The following is a 21,294-nucleotide window of genomic DNA, read 5'->3' on the forward strand; positions in this document are numbered from 1 at the left end:
TTTTTGCTTTTTTAACATTCAGACTAGCTTTTTCTCTACCCTACCTTACGTCATTGTTGTTCCATTCACTCTGTTTGCTTATCAGCCAGGTTTGAATATTCCACCATTATATAATTGTGTGTATTTATTTTGACCCCAACAGGTTATTAACAACGGTCCAAAAATAAGTTGAAATCACCCGACTAAGTAAGCCGTCTATATAATAACAGCCCCTTAGTACACCTCTCATTTTCATCTATTTTGCCAGGATTTATCGTGGCCAAGGACAGCCGGGATGATAAACGCAGCACCTCGATATGACTTTGCTGGAAATATATGACACCTTTAATGCAAAAATAATCCCTCAAATATGCCTTCTAATATATTATCCAGGCTGTGGACGAGGTTTCTCTACGTACTGTGTGCCGTGATTCTTAGCAAACAAGTGAAATGAAGGTGCTTTGACTGGTTCATCGTCAATTGCAGGGTCTTATAGGCAAAATGTTCATACTCCGATGGATAATTTTTCAACAGGGGTCACCAACATGGTGCTTGTGGTCACCAGGTTGCGCCAAAGGCCCACACTAGTAACCTACAGGTCTGTTGTAAAATGTACTCACGTCTGAAGGGACAGTTTGAACAAATGCACGCTGGAACATATTTCCAGAGATTTTCTGAGTTACGACAACGCGCAAGCAGCCGGCAACGCGTACTAGATTTTTTTTTGCCAGCCAGCATGTCACACACTCGCACAGCAATCTACTGTGTGAGTAAACTCAATACAGTAGATATACAGTACAGATACCATCTTGGCAACATCTCCTGTCGTACTGTACACTGCTTTTTTTCTTTGGCGTCCGAACGTGTGTGTCGGGTGACCTCTTCTGGCCGTTAGTAGGAAGAGCAGGGTAACATTTCTAAATGAACTGTACAGGAAACAGTTTTGTATACATTACAGGTACAGTTATACAGTAATACGGGCTCGTTTGCGAACGACACATCACTCATTGAGGCAGCTCCGTGTACGAAAAAAGTTTATATGCCAAGGTACAATTTTCATAAACGTAACGTTCGTAAACAAAAAAGTATGTAAGCCAAGGGGATCGTAAACCAAGGTATCCCTGTAATTTGAACAAATTTCTTCTCTCAAAAGTGTTTATCGAACTGCTTCTCACATTTATAAGTTGTCTCAAAGTACCTCTGGTTTTAAAATGTCCGTGGGAGGAAGCCTGAACATACGGAGAACACCCATAGAAGCAAAGGGAGAACATGCGAAGTTCGCACAAGAACGCTAGAGGTCGGATTCAAACATCTGACCGCAAAGCAAATCACTTGTCACTTTCTACCAATGTATCAGTAGTCTTGCAAACTTTTTATTTATTTTCATCTCATCATAATCCTTTTACTCACCATCATCATCTACTAGTTAGCCAAAATGAGACGGATTAAAAACGAGCGGAATCAAAGCCACTCTGATGGGCCGTGTGAACAGATTGATGCTACAAATGACCTTTTAATGAACACAATGCCTAGTTAGCGCAGCGCACAAGGGATTCGCCATCATTCTGCATGCATTGCCGCACTTTGGCTACAAAGCACCCGACGCCACCGCCGATTAAAACAAAGCTGATGACGCCTTTCTTCTACGACTTGTAGATACGACCCACTCGCTTCGAGCTGACGTGGTCAACTTTGATCAAATCTGCATTCTGCATTGTTTGAATGTCAGCACCCTGAACACACCCCACAGCCCTTTAAATAACCACAACACATCAAACATCTTTGGGAAAAGGAATATTTTTTTCTTTTTTTTTTATTTTTGTACAAAAAAAAGGGAATAAACACATTCCACATTTTAACACAATGACAACTCACAGCGTTTAACTGAACTCATTCATTGCTAGACGTGCAAAAACTGTGTCCACTCCAGTGCCAGGGTTCTTGTCATTGTCAATCGAATTACAGGACGCACAGAATATTGACTTTTAGGACTACATAAACATTCAATGCAGCGTAAGAAACCTTAGACTCTTCTTTCATCAGAAAAAAAACAGTTGATTCCTAAATTATATCGGTCTGAAGTTATATGAGCTTTAAAAGAGGGCTGCTGTCCGAAATACAATGCGATACATACATATTGCTTTGTATAGTGCTTTAACAACAGCTGAAGCTGGAACAAAGCGCTTACACGGAAAAAAGGAAATGCTGAACCTTAGTGGAAGGGAAAAAAACGTAGATCATGGCCTGCGCTTTATCAGCACCCAAACAAGAAAAAAAATATCCAAACAACAATGAAAAGGTTTCTTCAGCCGTCATCTGTACTTCTTTGTTGGTGTCGGAAATGTTGCTTCTCATCCAAGAGGCTTCGTCAGCGAACTAAAATATTGCTGGTAGCTCTGACCATAAAAAAGGACCTTTCCAATAGATACAAGAAATTATAAACTGTCTCCAAAATTTAGAGAAAGGAAAACTAATCGACAAACAGGTGTTTTTTAAATTATAGAGAGGCCACGCCAAAAGAGAAAAAAATAGGGCCAGAGCTACCAGCACAATTTCAGAGTCGTTGACGAAGCCTCTTGGATCGGAATCAGAATCAGAAAACCTTTATTAGTCCCACAATGGGGAAATTTGCAGATGAGAAGCAAAACGTCCGACACCTTCAAAGAAGTCCAGATGGCGGCTGAAGAAACCTTTTCATCGATGGACCACTCCTGTACGACTGAGAGCTTACACAGAAATACCCATACAAATTCGGGAATGCCGGTCTACGTCATATTTTCAATTCCCAAATAAATTCGTAAATGGCAGTGAATGAGTTCATCTTCAACCATTTTTACCGCCACGACAATACACCTTTTTGAACATAATACTTAAACGGGACAGAGAAGACGAGATGAAAAATAAACATATAAATACATTGGTTTCACAAATGATGCAGGATTGCCACAGACAAAAATTCCATCTTGGGTGAACGATTTTTGCATAAATTCTTCAACGTCATAAACAAAAAAAATGTGCAAAATATTCCACAGTTTGACAGCTTCCACTGCAACATGCAGTGCTAATAACTGCCCCACTGAGGCCCCCTATGCCCATTAGTGCATAATTACCCTCCTATTTGTTGAATTGCCTCCATTTATCTAAATGAGGAAAAAAGAAATAGGTCATTCAAATCGCTAAAATGTCAATTAAAAGTAAAAATAAATAAAAAATACTCTTGAGGCACTGAACTCCAATCTCACTGTACAGTGATACCTCATCTTACGAACGCTTTAGCTAACAAGCTTTTCGCCTTACAAACATTAAATTCGCGAGAATATCATCTTGGCATACGAACTAGTTTTCTGCGGACGAACCAAACCACACAGCTGGCTGGCGGACTAGGTTTGGCAGATGAACACCAAACCACACGGTCGAACAGCGCCACGGTGGCTGGTGGACTACTTTTCCACACCTCCTTGGAGTGCAGACATGGTTTGCTAGCGAGTGGAGTACTTTTACTATTATGGGCCCGAAAAAGACCCCACCACAGGCTAGTGTTAAGCCGAAGAGGACAAAAAAGAAAATTACGGTCGAGCAGAAGAAGGAGATCATTGAAAATCACGAACGGGGTGTGCGTTTGTGTGACTTAGCGTGCCAGTACAAGTACGCTAAGTCGACCATTCACACGTAGCAATGGTCGCTAAGGGTGTTTCTGTGTTGTCTAAGCAGGCAATAGAAGAGGTTGAAAACGGGACATTGTGAGTGAGGGTATTATCGCCGAGAAAGCACGGTAACTTCACTCTGATATCATCAAGAACAACAACATCAATGACCATCACAAAAATAAAGTGACTTTGACTTTGAGTTTATTTCTTTAATTACAATCCAATAGCACATTTATAATACATAAAATAAGGTATATTTTGTCTAGTTTTAAGGCTTATTTAGGAGAAAATTATGTTTTATGGGGACCCGCGAATGGATTATTCTCATTTTTTATGATTTCTTATGGGAAATAAATGTTTGGCAGACTAACCTTTCGCCTTACACACCCTGTCGGGGGAACCAATTAAGTTCGTAAACTGAGGTATCACTGTACTTGGTTTAACTACTCATTGAGATGATGACTGGCTAGTTCTTTGTGAATATCATCTCAATGCTTCTCATTTTGCACGTGTGCTTTGCTTTTTGAATGTAACAACTGAAATACATTTTTCCCACAATATGCAAATTCACTAAGATGCACTTTACATGCAATCCAATTATGCTTCAAACGCGTTCCGTCACCTCTTCATCACAGGCCTGAATGCATTGACCTTGTCATCCTGCAAGGTCGCACACACTTGACTGATGTCGGAGGATGTCTCTGTTGCTTTCGCACTGGAAAATCCTGTACAACCGAGAAACAAACAAAAAAACCCAAAGATTTTTAGTAATGTGCTTTTCTTTTTGTGAAACGTCCATTATCGTTGGAAAGTTATGCCGTTAACCTTCAGCGGTGGAATACTGGCACGTGTCTGGTAGGGCGCCGTAAGCCGGGCAGTGCAGCTGGAGGCCTTTGTGATTGAAGCTGCCTGGGCCATAGACTTTGGAGTGCAAAGTGGGGCCTTCAGGAAAAGGGTTCACAGCACCGGTGATGTTATTGGCTTCCTGGTGACTTCTCACAGGCCCGCATTGTTCAGTGGGAATACAGGGAGCACCCGTCAACCTCTGGAGCTGACAGTCCCCGCTCAAATTGCTCGTCCTGAGCTCGGAGGCGTGCTGCGGGCTCAGAATAACGCCGGACGCCGCCGTCCGGGCCAGAGACCAAATCCGAGGTTTGTCCGACGTTTCAAAGTGAGATAGGGTCAAAGTTCCCGGAGTGGATTGAGTCTTGGAGGCGACGGGATCCAGGAAGTCGGTAGGAAGAGTGGGAAGGAGGGGTTTTATGGCACAGGGGAAAGCATGTTGGAAGTTACTGGACATATTCAAGTGAAGCTCTGAGGTGCAGTCTCTCTTGTGGGGTGAGACGGGCAATGGCACAGTCTCGTCCGGGACCCCCTTTTCACATTCGCCATCCAGTTTGTCGCAATCGTCCTCATCCATGTCCTCCAAATCACTCAAATGAATATCTTTTTCTTCCTTGCAGTCATTGGAATCTACAACAAATGAAAAGTCAGATTAAATATTAGTGTCAGCATATTTCAACATAATTGACAAGGAGACAGCAAAAATATGACTGTCAAGCCGAAGATCCACAAAGCAGGTCAACATAGTTCATTAGCATCATGTTGCCAAAATAATACTTTTGTTGCTTTTATGTGAGTACAAAAAAAAGAAAGGAAATGCAGCAAATACCAGAGGATATTGTCCCAAAGACAAAATATTGTAAATCTTTATGCTTCAACAAAATATAGTCTCGCAAACTTGCAAGCTAGCAGGCTATCAAACAGATTGCAGTCAGATTAACTGGAATAACGGCACGTGATACTTAGAGTACAAGGTAGTACCATGTTTACACATGCCACTAAGTCAAATTTGTTGTACAAATTGAGACCTAAAACTGATTTATAAGAGATGCCAAAGCCCAAAAATAAAATACAAAATATCCGATCAAAATACAGAAGGTAAAATAAAAACATTCTTCAACAAGCTTCAACTGTCCCATAATTGCATCACCCATCACCCATCCAAAAAAAACCACATACAGTAAAGTCTCTTTATATCGATATCGGATATATCGATAGTCCCAGTTATATCGATACTATTTCTATGCACGCACGGAGAAAATTACATGCAAACAGGGTCGGATATATCGATAGTCCCGGTTATATCGATATTTTTTCGGACTCCCTTGAATATCGATATAACGAGACTTTACTGTATTATGAAAATGTATTATGTACCAATGAATGGTGTATTTTCAATTTTTCCATATATAAGGCACACCGGACTACAAGGCGCACTTCAATGAAAAAAAAAAGTTTTCCAAATATAATACCTAAATATATAAAAGTTTGCAAAATATAACGCACACCATGTAAGGTGCTATAGTAGATTTGGGGTTATACACTACTTCTTTGACAGTGGGAAAATTAAGTCGCTGGCTGCTTACAGTAGTTGCGAGACCTGTTGTGGCTCAATATTACTTCACATATAAGGCTCATCTGCATGTGCAGGGTCATCTTTTGAAGAAAATTAAGGTTTTGGGTGCGCCCTATACACCGGAAAATACGGTATTTCCATGGCATCATGAAGCCAAAATAATACTGATGTTGGTTTTCGAGCAAATACCAGACGATCGAGTCCCAAAGACAAAATATTGCAAATCTGCATGCTTCAACAAAACATAGTGCATGTTTTACCAGCCTTGCAAGCTCGCAGGCTACCGAGCAGTTTGCAGCCAGATTGTCTGGAGTGAGGGACCTTTGTATTTAGGGTGTATGTTTAGTTAAACCATGAAGTCTAATTTGTTGAACAAATTGAGACCCAAAAGTGATTTATAACAGACGCCAAAGCCAAAAAATAAAAATAAAAAATATGCGATTGAAATAGGTAGAAAAAACATTCAGCCGTCACATGCTACAACTGTCCCAAAATTGCATCACCAATCAAAAATAAAACATGATGGAAAGTATTATGTACTGTATTTTCCGGTGAGAGTGGTTGCCTTTCCAGCAGCTCCTGTATTTTGTTTTTCTACTTCTTTCTTTTCTTTCCTCTTCCTTTCATAACTTTCCTGCTGTGAAATGTAAATTTCTCCACTGCAAGATTAATAAAGGTAAATCCAATCCAATTATAAGGCGCTACAGTAGAGGCTGGGTTTACGAACGACTTCTTCTACAGGGGGAAATGGAGTCATGGCAGCTGACAGTCGTTGCAAGACCTGTTGTGGCTCAATATTAATTCACATTCTGCATAAGGCAGCCTGTTTATACGACGCAGGGTCATATTTTGAAGAAAATGAAGGCTTTTGGGTGTGCCTTATATACCGGAAAATATGGTACTTAACTCATTCACTGCCAGACGTGGAAAATGTGTCCTCTCCAGTGCCAAGGTTTGTGTCATTGTCACTCAAATTGCAGAATTTTGAGTTTTAGGACAACATAAGAAAGTTGTAAAGTAAGAAACTTTAGACCACAGGTGTCAAAGTCAAGGCCTGGGGGTCAAATCCAGCCGGCCAAATCATTTTTTTTTTTCGGCCGGCGAAAGCAAATCAAACTTGTGAAATTCCATGATGCTTGCTAATATCCGAACCCAAATTTCATATGCTTGGATGTAAACCACAATAAAAGTCATTATTCTTAACTTCAGATTTGGAAACTTCTAATTCATTATTTTTTTTGTGCGCTCCATATGTAATATCTGGAGGGGATTAAACATTCTAATGGCTTCCCCAAAGTCATAACGGCCCTCGAGAGGAAACCATAACAACGTGGCCAGAGGCAAAAAATTACTTTCACACCCCTGCTTTAAGCTGTCTAGTTTCATGAGAAAAAAAACAGCTAATTCCTAAATTATATGGTTCTGGAGTTATATGAGCTTGAAACGAGGGCGGCTATATTGGTTTCCATAGCACTTTAAAAACAGCTGAAGCTGGAACAAAGCGCAAGCATAGAAAAATAGGGAAATGCTGCCCCCTCGTGGAAGGGAAGAAATATTACCAGAGGTCTGGCCAGCCTTTTATCGGCACCCAAGTAAGAAAAAAAAACAAAACCCTAATTTATTTGGGAATGTCGCTCTACAATGTCATATTTTCAATTTCTGAATACATTCGAGAGTGGCAGTGAATGGCAAAGCAACAGTACTAACAACAACAACAACAATAAAACAACTCTCAAATTGATGATGCACAAAAAAATGCCAAAAAATACACATTTGAACAAATAAGTGAGACAAACCTTTGGTGAGACAATCATGGTCACTTTTAATGATATCGTCCTTCCTTTCATCGCCAGCCTTGTTTTTAGGTGACCACGTCATCTTGTTCTCCTTCTTGAGCCTCCGACGAGCGTTGGCAAACCAAGTGGAAACTTGGGTGAGTGTCATTTTGGTGATGATGGCAAGCATGATTTTCTCCCCCTTGGTGGGATACGGATTCTTGCGGTGCTCATATAGCCACGTTTTCAAGGTGCTGGTGGTCTCTCGGGTGGCATTTTTTCGTCTGGCTGTGCTGTTAAAGTCCACCGTCCCGTATCTGTACACACAGGTGTTGTATTTAAGGACGGCACACTACCCCCTTTCATGTATACAGCTATAAATTAAGCCAGGTAACCGAGAAACAACCTCCCGACCATTGACCTCGATGCAATTGGCTTTTAAACAAACGGGAACATATTACATTTTAGCAAGCGACCTCACGTGAGCTCAAATGACACAAAGTGGACAGAAAGTGCGTCAAAAAGCTCACCTGTCATACTGATACTGGCCGAGCGACGGGTCGTACGGATAGTACGCAGCCGTTTGACTGATTCCCGAGTGTAAAGTGCCTGCACTCTCCTTCATGTCGTACTGCGGATTCTGCCACACAAAAATAAAGATATTTCAATGTTATGAAACTTAAAAAAAAAAACATTTTCATGGGCACTGACAAGCTCTGGTACACGGTAGAATATATTTGAAAAGGTGAGTTTGTTATTGGTAGTAAAATTATACCCCCAAAATTTTGTAACTTTTGAATGAATATTTTAGTAGTTCTATCAGTTTCATTATTTTGAAAAACCGCAATGATAACGTGACACAATTTGAAAATTATGTGATTGTTCATTCTGTTATGTGACTGCTTTCAAGAAGAAAGAAAAAAAACTCAACAAACTTTTAATTTATTCTTGAAGTACAAAATGACTTGAAGGCAAACTTTATTTTCTTTGTACATGCTTAGTTTGTTGCTGTTTTTAATGACAATGATGGATCAACTTTTTAAACTTTTACTATTGACTTCAGTGGTTTCATTTGATGAACTTCAAAACACATTTTTTTCAAATTAATTGCAAAATAAAAAAATGTTAATATTAATATTAAATGTTAACATGATTCAAGACACATAATTCTATGTATGACATTTTTGACACACTTTCCCCAAGTAAAATGTTTATCCAAACAGTTTTACATGAATATTATTTATCTGACATTATTTGGCTCATTTTGCTCCTTCGTTTCTCATAACTTTACCGAGTTTTAAGAGTTTGTTGCCACAATTTCCTTGATACATCGATTCATTTAAACTCGCCCACTACCCCTTTCTCCCACCCTTCCTCCCCCGTCTCCGACGCGTGCAAAGCGAAAAATAAGTGAGCCCACCAGAGAGGAATAGATGGCGGCCGAGGGGTCTGTTCCATAGGGGAAGTAGTTGGTGTAGTTTTGGCTAGCCGCGGCTGCCGCGGCGTAGGGGGAGCCGTACACGCCCAGAGCAGCCGCGTTGAGCTCGCCTCGGCTTCCAGCGAGCAGCCGGTTCTCGTACGGCGCGGGACAGCAGAAGGAGGCGGCGGCAGCGGCTGCCGCGACGGCTGCCGGGGTCTGGGCACCTCCAGCGGAGCCCTCGGGCGGTACCGACCTGGAAATCGAATCGCAGCAAGTCGTACTGGGGTTTGCCGACACGAAAAACTGCGAGAGAGAGTGATGGACAAAACAAGTGGATATAAGTCTTAAAGGGAAGGAAAGAAAGAATAAGCGTAAGAATAAAAAAAGAATAACTTGTGCAAAATGAAGGGCAATACGATTGTCACCAAAAGACAAAGAAAAAATACAAAAAACAAACAGAGAAATTATCTTTATTGGAGGTAAGTCACTTTTATGACAATACATGATTTAGGACAAAGTTTAGCTTGCACCATGTAAGTGACAGTTTTGGATAATACGTGACACATGCATGGCCGTAGTAAATTTAGAAACCCTCAAAGTATTATTATTATTATTATTATCATTATCATTATTATTATTATTATTATTATTATTATTATTATTATTATTATTATTATTATTATTATTATTTGTGAACTCTATTAGCTAACCTACATTTTATGTTAAAATCCAAACTTTAAACTCGTACTTGGTAAAAAATAAAACGTTCAAACTTTCCGGTGACTAACTTCTCCCATTAAAACTGTAAATGAAAACATACAATGAAGAGTAAGTGGAGAATTTTGGTCACATGCAGTCACGTAATTCTGAATGACTTATTTCACCAGAAAGATGCGTAATTACGCATGGCGCGCCACGCAGGGTGACATCAATCTCGATTTTGTCACCAGGAAAAAAAGACAGCACGTGAGTTCATTCATAATTCAGTGTTATTGGACACGAGCGCGTGTATGTCAATATTTGGCACAACTACAAAGCACCACGCAGAGGGTGGGAACAGTCAACAAAATCACACATTTTCAGGAAGATGATTATTTAAGTAGAGAAAATATGTCGTCAATGTTTAAGAGTTAAAAAAGGAGGGAGGAAAAACACTTACCTGTGAAGTTGCGTTATAAGGGTATCCAAACTGAGAGAAAGACATCGCGCCTTCTTTTGTAACCATTAGATATAATTCCTCCTCATGCAGCCCGGATCGATTGCTCCCAATTCCACTTCAAATCCGCGCTCTTCCATGCATTTCCACGCGCGCACGGCCTTTCTCTTCGCCCCTTTCAATAATACATGACTTTCGCCCATATAGGAGGAGAGACTTTGCCGCAGATTGTTTTATACGAATGAATAATCCCCTCAGTGGATCTGATGAGAAATGAAATTAAGCGTCATTAGTTGAGGGGGGTATGTTATGTTAGGCGAAGGAGGCTTAAAGGATAACGTAAGTCTTGCAAGATATGGGCTGTGCTTGTGCTATTATTTGTGCCTCTATAGTTCTTTAGCATTCATCCATGCAAGGGTAGCGGTGTGACGTCACTATAATCCCGGAACGCCACGGTGCTGTACCAGGGATGGGGGGGTCTTTGCCAGGCACATCCGATACAAAGATGCGCTTTTCTCCCCCTCCTTAAAGTACACACACATACAATTGGACAATTAATCGCCATGGCAACATATTACTCAATCATTATGTTTTGACAAATTTGAAGAAAAACACCATGTATTTCATATAATTTTATAATGATAAAAAAAAACAACGTTTTTCCACCATGTGTCTCTTTTAGGATAGCTTCATCTAAATATATGCAATGGTTTCTTTGCACAGATATTTTTTTTAACAACTGGAAGAGGTAGGAAGTCATTCAACTAAAATATTTTATTGCAGTTTTAGTTTTACTATGCAAATTCACTCCACCATATAATATGCTATTCGTAACATCTGAGTGATTTACAAAAAAATAATAATAATACTCATGTCTTTAAAACATTGAAAATATCAGAGTCAGTATAATTATTAACACTGAATATAATTAGTTCTTTTATTACTGAAGTGACAAAATGTTGCAACATTAGATACACGTCTGCCTTTAATCGACATTTATAGACACCTTGCTTATTATTAAGTAATTTAGAAACAAAATGTGCATGATTTTTGTTGTAATTTGCTGTGAAATACACTTTGGTATGCATTTCACCACTCTTGGCTCTCTATTATCGAGAGGGGAATCCCCCACCCCCTCCCGTGTAGGATTGCTTGTATTTATTTCTTAATGTATATATTTATTTATGTTGACAGCTCAATAGAGCCCTGATTGATGAGCGCCTCGAGACTTGCGTGACCATTAAGCACCACGTGCGCAATAGTCCCAATTAAAATAAAAAGACGCCACGCCCCCTTGTTTAACCAACGAGTAAAAGTGAAAATATGCCTTGGAGGTGAAGACTGACGAGTCAAAAAAAGACAGGCTAATTAAATAAGAAGTGGGGTAAATGAAAATGCGTTTTAATTGAATGATGCTCGCACCGTTGAAAAGAGAAATCGTTTTAAGCTTTATCAAGCATCACCAGTAAACAAATCACCCCCTCCCCATTGCACACTCTGTGATCTGAAGTTATAGTCACGTGAGCTACAATTGTGAAAGACAGCGTGGACGTGTCAAAAAAAAGGTCCCAGTGGGCATGACCGTGACTGAAGTATGTTTCCTCCCTCCTCCTTGCCCGATTTTAAACCTGCAGTTATAAAACCTCTCTTCGGGCGGCACTAAAGAGTCACATCGAAGAAAATTGAGATCTCCTTTGATAAGATCACATCGAGGGACACAACATGAGGTCCACTAGATTCCCCAATGAGACTTTCCAGAAAATGTTTCTTGTCTGTGTAGGTTCTCAGTCTTCCTTTCTTTCCAATTTAAAGTTTAGCCAATCTTTATCTTTCTTTTTTTTTACACGTCAGACAATAGTTATTATTGTGGGCAAGAGTAGGCCATGTAGAATTGATCTTAATATCTTCTAAACTGTTGTTAAAATTTTGAATTTCTTAGGGGGCTTCGCGAATAAGGTAACATTATATGAGACATGCCTCTCAATTTAGTGTGATGTCGAATTGCAAAGTGAGACTAATGTTACAGCTGCAGATTATCAACATTTTGCAAATCAGACGAAAAAAATGATGAACTGGGGACAGATTAACTATGATAAGTGGCTGCATTCTACCTTCCACTTGGTTTGTCCGTGCCCGTCTGTGATCCAATCAACCCCAGCCAACCAAATAGCTGAGCCACTAGCCAGAAAGGTGATTTAAAAAAGTTAATAACAATACTTTCATTTTTACTCTTACTTTCACAACTTTGCTGCTGTGAAATTTACATTTCTCCATTGCGAGACTAATAAAGGTGAATCCAATCCAATAACAAATCATAATAATAATAATAATAATAATAATAATAATTCAATCCATCCAGTTCCCACTTTTCCTCACAAGGGCCGCTGGAGACTATCCTAGCTGTTCTCGGGCGGTAGGCAGGGGACATCCTGAACCGGTTCCTAGCCAGTCGGACAAAGGCAAACACCCATCCATGCTCACATTCATACCTCGGGACAATTTACAGTGTCCCATTAACCTGCCAGATATGTGAAATGTCAACCATCAGCCACAAAATTGTAACATCTGCCAGAACGCTACAGTCACACTAAAGGAGGCTTGTACTTGCACAAAAATCCAGGAAAAAAATGACCACAAAGTAACAAGTCTTTTTTTTTTCGTCCCAAGTCATCTGTTCTCTCTGAAAATCAGGCATCTTTCCAAAGAGAAACATGGATGGATGAATCGGATGGATTTGCCTTTATTATTCTCACAGTAGAGAAAATTACATGATCAAATTTGTTGACGGAAAAATGCAGCGAGAGAAGATTGCAGCAACCCAAATGTAATGTCTCTTGACGGTGGTCGATATACTTCCACAAGGGCATACAAGTGTGCCCAAGTGCATATGGACTCCTGGACACTCATGCATAATGCATGCCCAGCAGTCAGCGTACATCTCCCTGAATCTGGCTGAAATGAACACTAATTGTAATGGCACACTGACCACTCTGCCCTTCCCTCTACTACAATGTGTCAAATCCTCACAATGACGCTAAAAAAATGTCTCACTTGCCTTTGCCTTTGGACTTAATGACACAAAAACACATTTTAATCTTGGACTTGAGGAAATCAGATGTCATAAAATAACTAAGTATTGTTTATGGAAACCAAAGTGTCAATTTGCAAGGTGGTGGACACCTAAAAAGTAACAAATGGTATTAAATAAAGATAGCGACAACTAAATCTAAAACAACAAAGTCATAAAAAACAAAGAGTCCAAAGTAACAAACACAAAAACATGGCGAAAAAAAAGTCTCACTTGCATTTGCCTTTGGACTTGATGACACAAAAGCACATTTTACTCTCAGAATCAGAATCAGAATACCTTTATTCGTCCCACAATGGGGAAATTTGCAGTCCACAGCAGCAATTGAAAAGGGATGGGGTTGAGGTGGGCGTGAAAGGATAGAAAACAAGATATTCTAAGCATAACAAAATCAATCAGTCAGCATTCAGATTCAACCGCTTCATGTGAAACCAAACTGGACTTAAGGAAGTCTTGTATTTCTTAAAATAACTAGTATTTTAAGTATTGCTTGTGCAGCCCGAAGTGTCACATTGTAAGTTGGTGGTGGACCACCTTACAATGAATATCAAGTACAGTATTGCTTGAGTGTCACTATTATTTGTTATTATTATTACATATTAATATTATTATTATTTTTTTACTTTGTTACTTCCGGGTTGAGTGAACGCTGGCGCGTGTGGCTGCCGCTGCTCACCCACAGGAAAAAAAATCATGTGACTGTAAAGTGTCCTTGAGATGTTTGAAAGGCGCTTTTAAATTAAATGTATTCTTTTTATTATTATTTGCAAGGCGGCGGTGGACCTCAAAAAAGCGGGCAAGAGGGAAGAGCAGGGTATACTTGATCCATTGTATTAAATAGCCATGACAGCGAAATCCAAAATTCATAAGAACAAAAAGTAACCTCCATCTTCAGAGGTATGATACGCATGTTTGTTTTGGCCAAGCTTTTACGTCGGATGCCCTTCCTGACACAACCCTCTGTATTTATCCGGGCTTGGGACCGGCACAAGAAGACTTATGTCCCTTTGTGGCTACAGAACAAGCAACTCGCTCAGTAAAAGGCTCCCAAACACCAAATGGTCATCAGCACAGCAACAATCAAAAAAGCAAAACTATACTCACCATTTGATGACAATGCTCTGATCTTACCATGAAATGGGCATGTCTTTCCCTATATTACATCACAAACAGGACTACAAAGTCTACGTTTACAGCTCATTGATTTATCTACTATTCACTTATTCGCCACGGTGACCTAAGGGGCCATGAGCAAATTACATTTTAGAAATAACAAGTTGAACAAAAATTATACAAACAGGAAAGTAAAATTCAAATATTCTGAAGGGAAAAGCCGAAAGGAAAAGAAGATTGGATTGGATTGGATTGGATATGCCTTTATTAGTCTCACAGTGGAGAAATGTACATTCACAGCAGCAAAGTGATGAAAGGAATGAAAGTAGAAAAACAAAATACATGAGCTGCTGGAAAGGCAGCCACTCTCGCGGCGCCGTCTTGAAGTCAAAAGAACAAAAAAAAAAACTAAATAACAAATAATATGACAGCATAGAGACAATATGACAAAACAAAGACACAGAGAGACAAGAACAAAAGAGAAGATAAGAACAAAAAGAGTCTAAAGTAACAAACAAACAAACAAAACATGACCGAAACATGACTGAAAATTAAACATGACAAGAACCAACACATTTCATAGGATAAAACAAACAATCACCTGACACCAAGAACTCCAACGGGTACTCGTTTTATACTCAGAAACATGAAATCAATAACCGATACGTTTTCACCGTTTTTCCACTTTGAATTGTTGGTAGATGCACGGCGCTCAGCGAATTTGGTGTGCTCAGCGACTCTCATTTTTCCATTACGGTCCACCTCAGTCACAGGCTTAAAATGGACCAATTTTGTTGTAAGTTCCTTCATCAGATTCACCGATTACAAACTACACCTCTATTTCGATCTATTGGGGACTTATGAGTTTGAGTGACACTTCCATCTTCCAATCAAAGCATTGCTACGTCACGGTGCAAATACCGGAAAGGTTAAGTCAACATTCAATCGCACTCTGTCCTTTTTCTCCGACAGTATTTAATACATTTCCTTTACGGACTTTGGGAACTACAAATCCTCTTTTGGGGAGTTTCTTAATCAAATACAATGGGTGGCAGTATGAAATGGTAATAAGCGCATTGAACGCACAAGCCAAGCAGGGGAAGGAAGCAGCACCTACCTGGAGGTGTGTGATCTCATTACATCCTAAATTGCTATGTGCCAATAAACTAGGAGCCCCTCGTCATGTGGAATTATTAGATGCACAGAGGTGATTAGTGAGTATTATATCTAAATTAGCCAATGTGGAAAGAAAAAAGTAATAAGTATTCCAATAAAAAATAATAACACAATGATCATGGCCTATAATGCTAAAATAAACAATGGGACCGGTGCGGCAATAATTATTTACAGTCAGCCAACAAAATGGGTCACCAATATAAATGTCTCAAGCAATCAGATTTTTATTTATAAAAATAATTACTGAATGCATTCCCAGTCCAAGTGACAGTTGGACACAATCATACATTTTGTGACGCTGATTGAGGTGTTTGTTGTTCAAATTCCAAAACAGATCTCTCAATCAAATAAAATGTAATGTAAACCAATTTGTTTCAACCAGTCACCATCAACATAACTTGATTCTTTCAAGATGGCGGCGCGAGAGTCGCTGCCTTTCCAGCAGCTCTTGTATTTTATTTTCTACTTCTTTCTTTCCTTTCCTCATCCTTTCACAACTTTGCTGCTGTGAAATATCAATTTATCTACTGCGAGACTAATAAAGATAAATGCAATCCAATTCAATCCATTTTAAGTCTTATTTAAAGGACAACCGACACTATTTTTTTGTAACCTAACTGACATCAGAAAAACTGCCCTCATTTCAAACTCCAGACCCATATAATTTAGGAAATAACTCTTTTTTTGATGAAAGAAGAAAGTCCAATATTTCTTACGCAGTATTGAATGTTTATGTAACTCAATATTCTGTGGGTCCACGAATTGGAGTGACAATGACAAAAACCCTGGCACTGGAGTGGACACATTTGTGCACGTCTGGCAGTGAATGAGTTAATTGTAAAAATAACTAATAACACAATGCTTGAGTTTTACAGTTTGGTTGTTAAATGTTTTAAAAATGAACACGGAGCCAACCAATTTTCACCCGTTGAATGACAGTTTTCCCGAAAAATTAGATTGAACACACTTTATCATTTTTCGGATTTTCAACTTTAGAGGTTCCACTATTAATCACGTTGATTGGACACCAAAAAGACAAAAAAAGCGCATAATTGCACATGAAATTTATTTCCCATTATTTCCTTGAACAATCCGTGGATGAATGAAGAGGCATAATCCTTCCTTGTTTCATGTGTAGTGCTGTCATTGCCATGGCTTGTATTGTCGTGTTTTAACTCAAACAAACCCAAGGCATTTTGTGTTGCATCCCAGAGGGCCCCCGGGGGCTCCTGGGAAAAGGTGAGAGTGACAATGGGATGTGTGTATGTGTGTGTGTGTGTGTGTGTGTGTGTGTGTGTGTGTGTGTGTGTGTGTGTGTGTGTGTGTGTGTGTGTGTGTGTGTGTGTGTGCGTGCGTGTGCTTGTTTTTGGATCGTGTTCTCACTAGCTTGCAGAGTCCCCTTCAGGCTCAACTGTAAAGCTCCCATCAGTGGTCGTGTCAGGGATTTGTAGTCTGTCACACACAAAGACACACATGCAAACATGTCTGCTCACACGCATACACACACAAGCACACACACAAGCACACACACACACACACACACACACACACACACACACACACACACACACACACACACACACACACACACACACACACACACACACACACACACACACACACACACACACAATCATGTGCTCGCTTTTATCTTGGGGCCTTTATCTGGTGACTTGTGCGTGTATTCAGGGTGTGAATAATGCTGTGGTGCTTTTGCAAATATATGTATTGCAATTTAAGGCACTACCTACTACCTGATTATAATAGTGCTACATGCAGTAAGTCTAGCTAGCTGATCACAGTATTATTTTTTAAAATTGGCAACACAAAAAACCTGAACATGCAATAAGATGAATAGGTAGATGTTTGTAAAAATAAAGAGGTTAACTAATTCACTGCATCCCCGAAATTATGCAGGAATTGAAAATATGACGTGGGATGCCATTCCAGAAGTTGTTTGGGTTTTGTTTTTTTCTTGCTGGGGAAACCTGTAGGAGTTCTTGGTGTCTGAATCAGAATCAGAATCAGAAAACCTTTATTCGTCCCACAATGGGGAAATTTGCAAGGTCATTGTTTTGTTTTATCTTATAAAGTTTGTTGGTTCTAGTCATGTTTGCTTTTGAGTCATGTTTTGCTCATGTTTTTTGTTTGTTACTTTGGACTCTTTTTACTTCTTGTGACTTTGTCCTTTTAGATTTAGTTGTCGCTCTCTCATGTTTTTACTCATTTACTGCCATTCACAAATGTATTCGAGAATTCAAAATATGATGTGGAGCGCCATTCCCGAAGTTGTCTGGGTTTTTGGTTTTTCTTGCTGGGGTGCCAATAAAGTGCTGGTCAGACCTGTGGCAATGTTTTTTACCTTCCACGAAGGGGCGGCATTTCCCTTTTTTTCTCCCTGTTGTTAAACCAACTCATGCATTTTGTTTTTATACTTTCATTCCTTTCATCACTGTGCTGCTGTGAAAATGTAATTTCTCCACTGCGAATTCAAATCCAAATATAAATTGCATTGTAATTTGGATAGCTGCCCTCATTTCAAGATCATATAACTGCAGGCCAATATAATTTTTTCTGATGAAAGAAGAGAGATTAATGTTTCTTACGATGCATTGAATAATTATGTAGTCCTAAAACTCAATATTCTGCGGGTCCTGGAATGTGACTGAAAAAGATTAAAACCCAAGTACTGGAGTGGACACATTTTTGCACATCGTCTAGCAGTGAATGAGTTAATTGTAATAATAACTAATCACACAATGCTTGAGTTTTACAGTTTGGAATGCAGACTTGTTTCTGTATAAGGACTGTCAATGGTTTAATGCTAGTTAAATTGCTATTAAGTCTATTATAAGTCTATTCTTACAGTATGTGATGATCATTTTGACAAATGATATTTTACATGACTGTAATCATTCTCTTATTTCTTAATGCACTTGCGTTGTGAATTCAGTTTTACTTCTGAGGCTGCACTGAACTGTGACACGCGCGGAACTGCCCCAAATGCAACTGTTCATTGAGAAGGAGCAAATGTGATGAGAGATTGTCGAAGTATTGAAAGCCTTCATTCAAGGAGGTGATTCTATGGCACATGTGAGCGTTTCTGAAGTTTCCAGAGGTACAGCAGGAAAAACAAAACAAAAACAAAAACCTAACGACCATCTGGTCTTGGTTCACGAGTGTTGAGCCGAAAAAGTTCTTCAAAAAAAAATAATAAAAAAATTAAAAAAATAAAACTACCTTGCTTCATGTTTGCGTGAACAAAGTGTTCAGAAAGGCATCATAAATAACATTTGGGGTCGATTACAAGATCAAGAAGGGAGCCACTTTTGGTGTGAATAATTCTCACAGTTTGATGTGTTCTTATTTTGAAAAAAAAAATTGCTTGGGATTTTCCTCTCCCTGCCTCATTCATGTGAATATTTCTGAATTTGTTCATGCATTGTGGCATCACATTTAATTTGATTATGTAATATTGAACAAATGTTCAACGTGCCACGAAGAGTTCAGAGGTATGTTGTTTGTGCCATGCAGTTGTTCAGCGTAATAGAAAAATCATGTTTTGTACTTTTGAGTAAATCAGGCTTGACAGGACAAATAAGTAAAATATGTACAGAGTGCTAACACCACATGTTATTTTAATACCAGGGCACACTACGATGCTGTGAACAAAAGAACAACATATTCCAACAAAAAAGAAAAATCAAATCTGAAAAGCTAAGGGGATCATCAAATTTCATGGTTGACCATAAGCAAACTAAAACAAACAAGCAAACGAACGAATAAATAAATAAATAAATAAATAAATAAAATTAGTATTGATGCCCACTTTCACTGGATTTGGACTATTGTTAAAAATGTATATATTTATATATGGAAATTTTTATATTATAGTAGAGGCTATTTTATAAATAATTTTTTTGCTGTTTTTTTTTTTCTGGAGTATTTCAATAATTCTGCCCAGGGACTACAGATGAAAATTGTAGTTATGTGTGGTGTGTGCAACACATTTATTGCGCAATGTCCTTGTTTAAATAATTGTAAGTTCAGATAAAGTGCACTCACATTTCGTTCTGATGATGTCACAACATTCCTTCAAGATGTCATATTTTTCAAAAGAAGTAACTAGAAGACCAAATTCCAATCAACATTATGTACTATTGTGCAAGAATTATGCTTGGATTTATTCATCGGCTCCATGAAGTAAATATTTGTATAGTAATTTACTATGCGTAGATGCAGTGGGCCCAGTAGTCGAGTCTTTAGTAACTTCACATTGCAGGGGTCTTGAGTTCAAGTCCTGGTCAGGCCTCCTTGTTTGAAGCTTGCATGTTCTACCCGGGCGCGTGTGGGTTTTCTCCGGGTCCTGCGGCTTCCTCCGCTGTTCCAAAAACATACATGGCAGGCTGATTGAACACTAGAAATTGTTCCTAAGTGTGAGAGTGACAGTGACTGTTGTTTTTTTTTCCTCTGTGTGCTGTGCGATTGGCTGGCAAACAATTCAGGGTGTTGCCCGCCTAGTGCCCGAAGACGGCTGGGATAATGATAATACATTTCATATATAAGCGCCTTTCAAAACTCTCAAGGTCACATAACAGTCACAGGATAAGTTTTTCTGAGGGTGAGCAGCGGCAGCCACACGCGCCAGCGTTCACTCAACTCGGAAGTCACTCAAATAAAAAGAAAAGTAGTTAGGTAATAGCTAACTAGCTATCTATTACCTATATAGCTAATAGATAGCCTGCTAGCTAGCCAGCCAGGTAGCTAGCCAGATAGCTAGCTAGTCAGCGAGCCAGATAGCTGGATAGCTAGATAAATATAAAGAAGTGAAGAGAGGAAAAGAAGAAATAATAATAAAGTCAAGAGAAAAGACAAGAAAGCGAAATGGGCTCCAGCATCCCCGCGACCCAAATGAGGATAAAGCGCTACGGAAAATGGATGGATGGATAGATAGATACAGTAGGTACCTTAACTTCAGCAGGCATCTTTAAAGTTTGCTTCTAATGGGACATGAACATCGGTAATTTCTTTGTCGTAATTCAGAAAAAATATTGTTCTCTACTTTGGTGCATACGAGAGACGTGTGGGGGGGTTCAAATTGCTTGGCAAAAATTTTCGAAAGTCTTGACTTTGACTCTGTATCCAAGACACTCAATTTAAATTTGACTTGAACTACTTGACTAGTTTATATTCATCTTCTTTATAATCGAAAATCTGCATTTTCACACACAAATATTACATGTTGATCATGTCATGAAATGGGATCAATTAACGGATTTAGTTGAGAAATATATAGGACACCATTTTCATGTATCTGTTGAATGTCTGCTGCTGTTAGAAAAAGATGTTGCTTCACAGTTATATGAAGGGAATTACTTTAGGATGTCTTTATACTGCACAGGAAGTCTGATCTTTTTCGACACAGAGGAAAAAGCTTGCAACCCTCATGAGGATAAGCGGTTTGGATAATGGATGGATGGATCTTCTTATAAACACACAATTTCAGACAGAAGCTCTGTCT

At 39.2% G+C, this 21,294-nt stretch overlaps 1 protein-coding gene and 1 long non-coding RNA gene across 5 annotated transcripts in view; one reads left to right on the plus strand and one right to left on the minus strand.

Moving 5' to 3' along the window:
* The window catches only part of LOC148900912 (uncharacterized), a 99,716-nt gene that overhangs the window by 17,246 nt on the left and 61,176 nt on the right, over positions 1–21,294 (plus strand). For 3 of the 4 annotated variants that reach the window (XR_016114531.1, XR_016114529.1, XR_016114532.1), the window contains exon 2: positions 7,911–7,978. This is a non-coding gene — a long non-coding RNA (uncharacterized LOC148900912). Of the gene's footprint in view, positions 1–7,910; positions 7,979–9,558; positions 9,720–12,030; positions 12,124–21,294 lie in introns of those variants that run through there. The other variant, XR_016114530.1, reaches the window with a different exon arrangement.
* irx6a (iroquois homeobox 6a) lies at positions 1,835–10,740 on the minus strand. Its single transcript, XM_088992983.1, has 6 exons — positions 10,400–10,740; positions 9,241–9,543; positions 8,351–8,460; positions 7,842–8,137; positions 4,452–5,099; positions 1,835–4,351 (listed from the first exon to the last, which is right to left on the minus strand). The coding sequence occupies exons 1-6, from the start codon at positions 10,463–10,465 to the stop codon at positions 4,245–4,247; spliced, it is 1,530 nt and encodes a 509-aa protein (XP_088849109.1). The 5' UTR covers positions 10,466–10,740; the 3' UTR covers positions 1,835–4,244.

Source organism: Hippocampus bargibanti, linkage group LG03, assembly GCF_051943395.1.
Source record: "Hippocampus bargibanti isolate YZ-2025 linkage group LG03, ASM5194339v1, whole genome shotgun sequence".
Classification (NCBI taxonomy): domain Eukaryota; kingdom Metazoa; phylum Chordata; class Actinopteri; order Syngnathiformes; family Syngnathidae; genus Hippocampus; species Hippocampus bargibanti.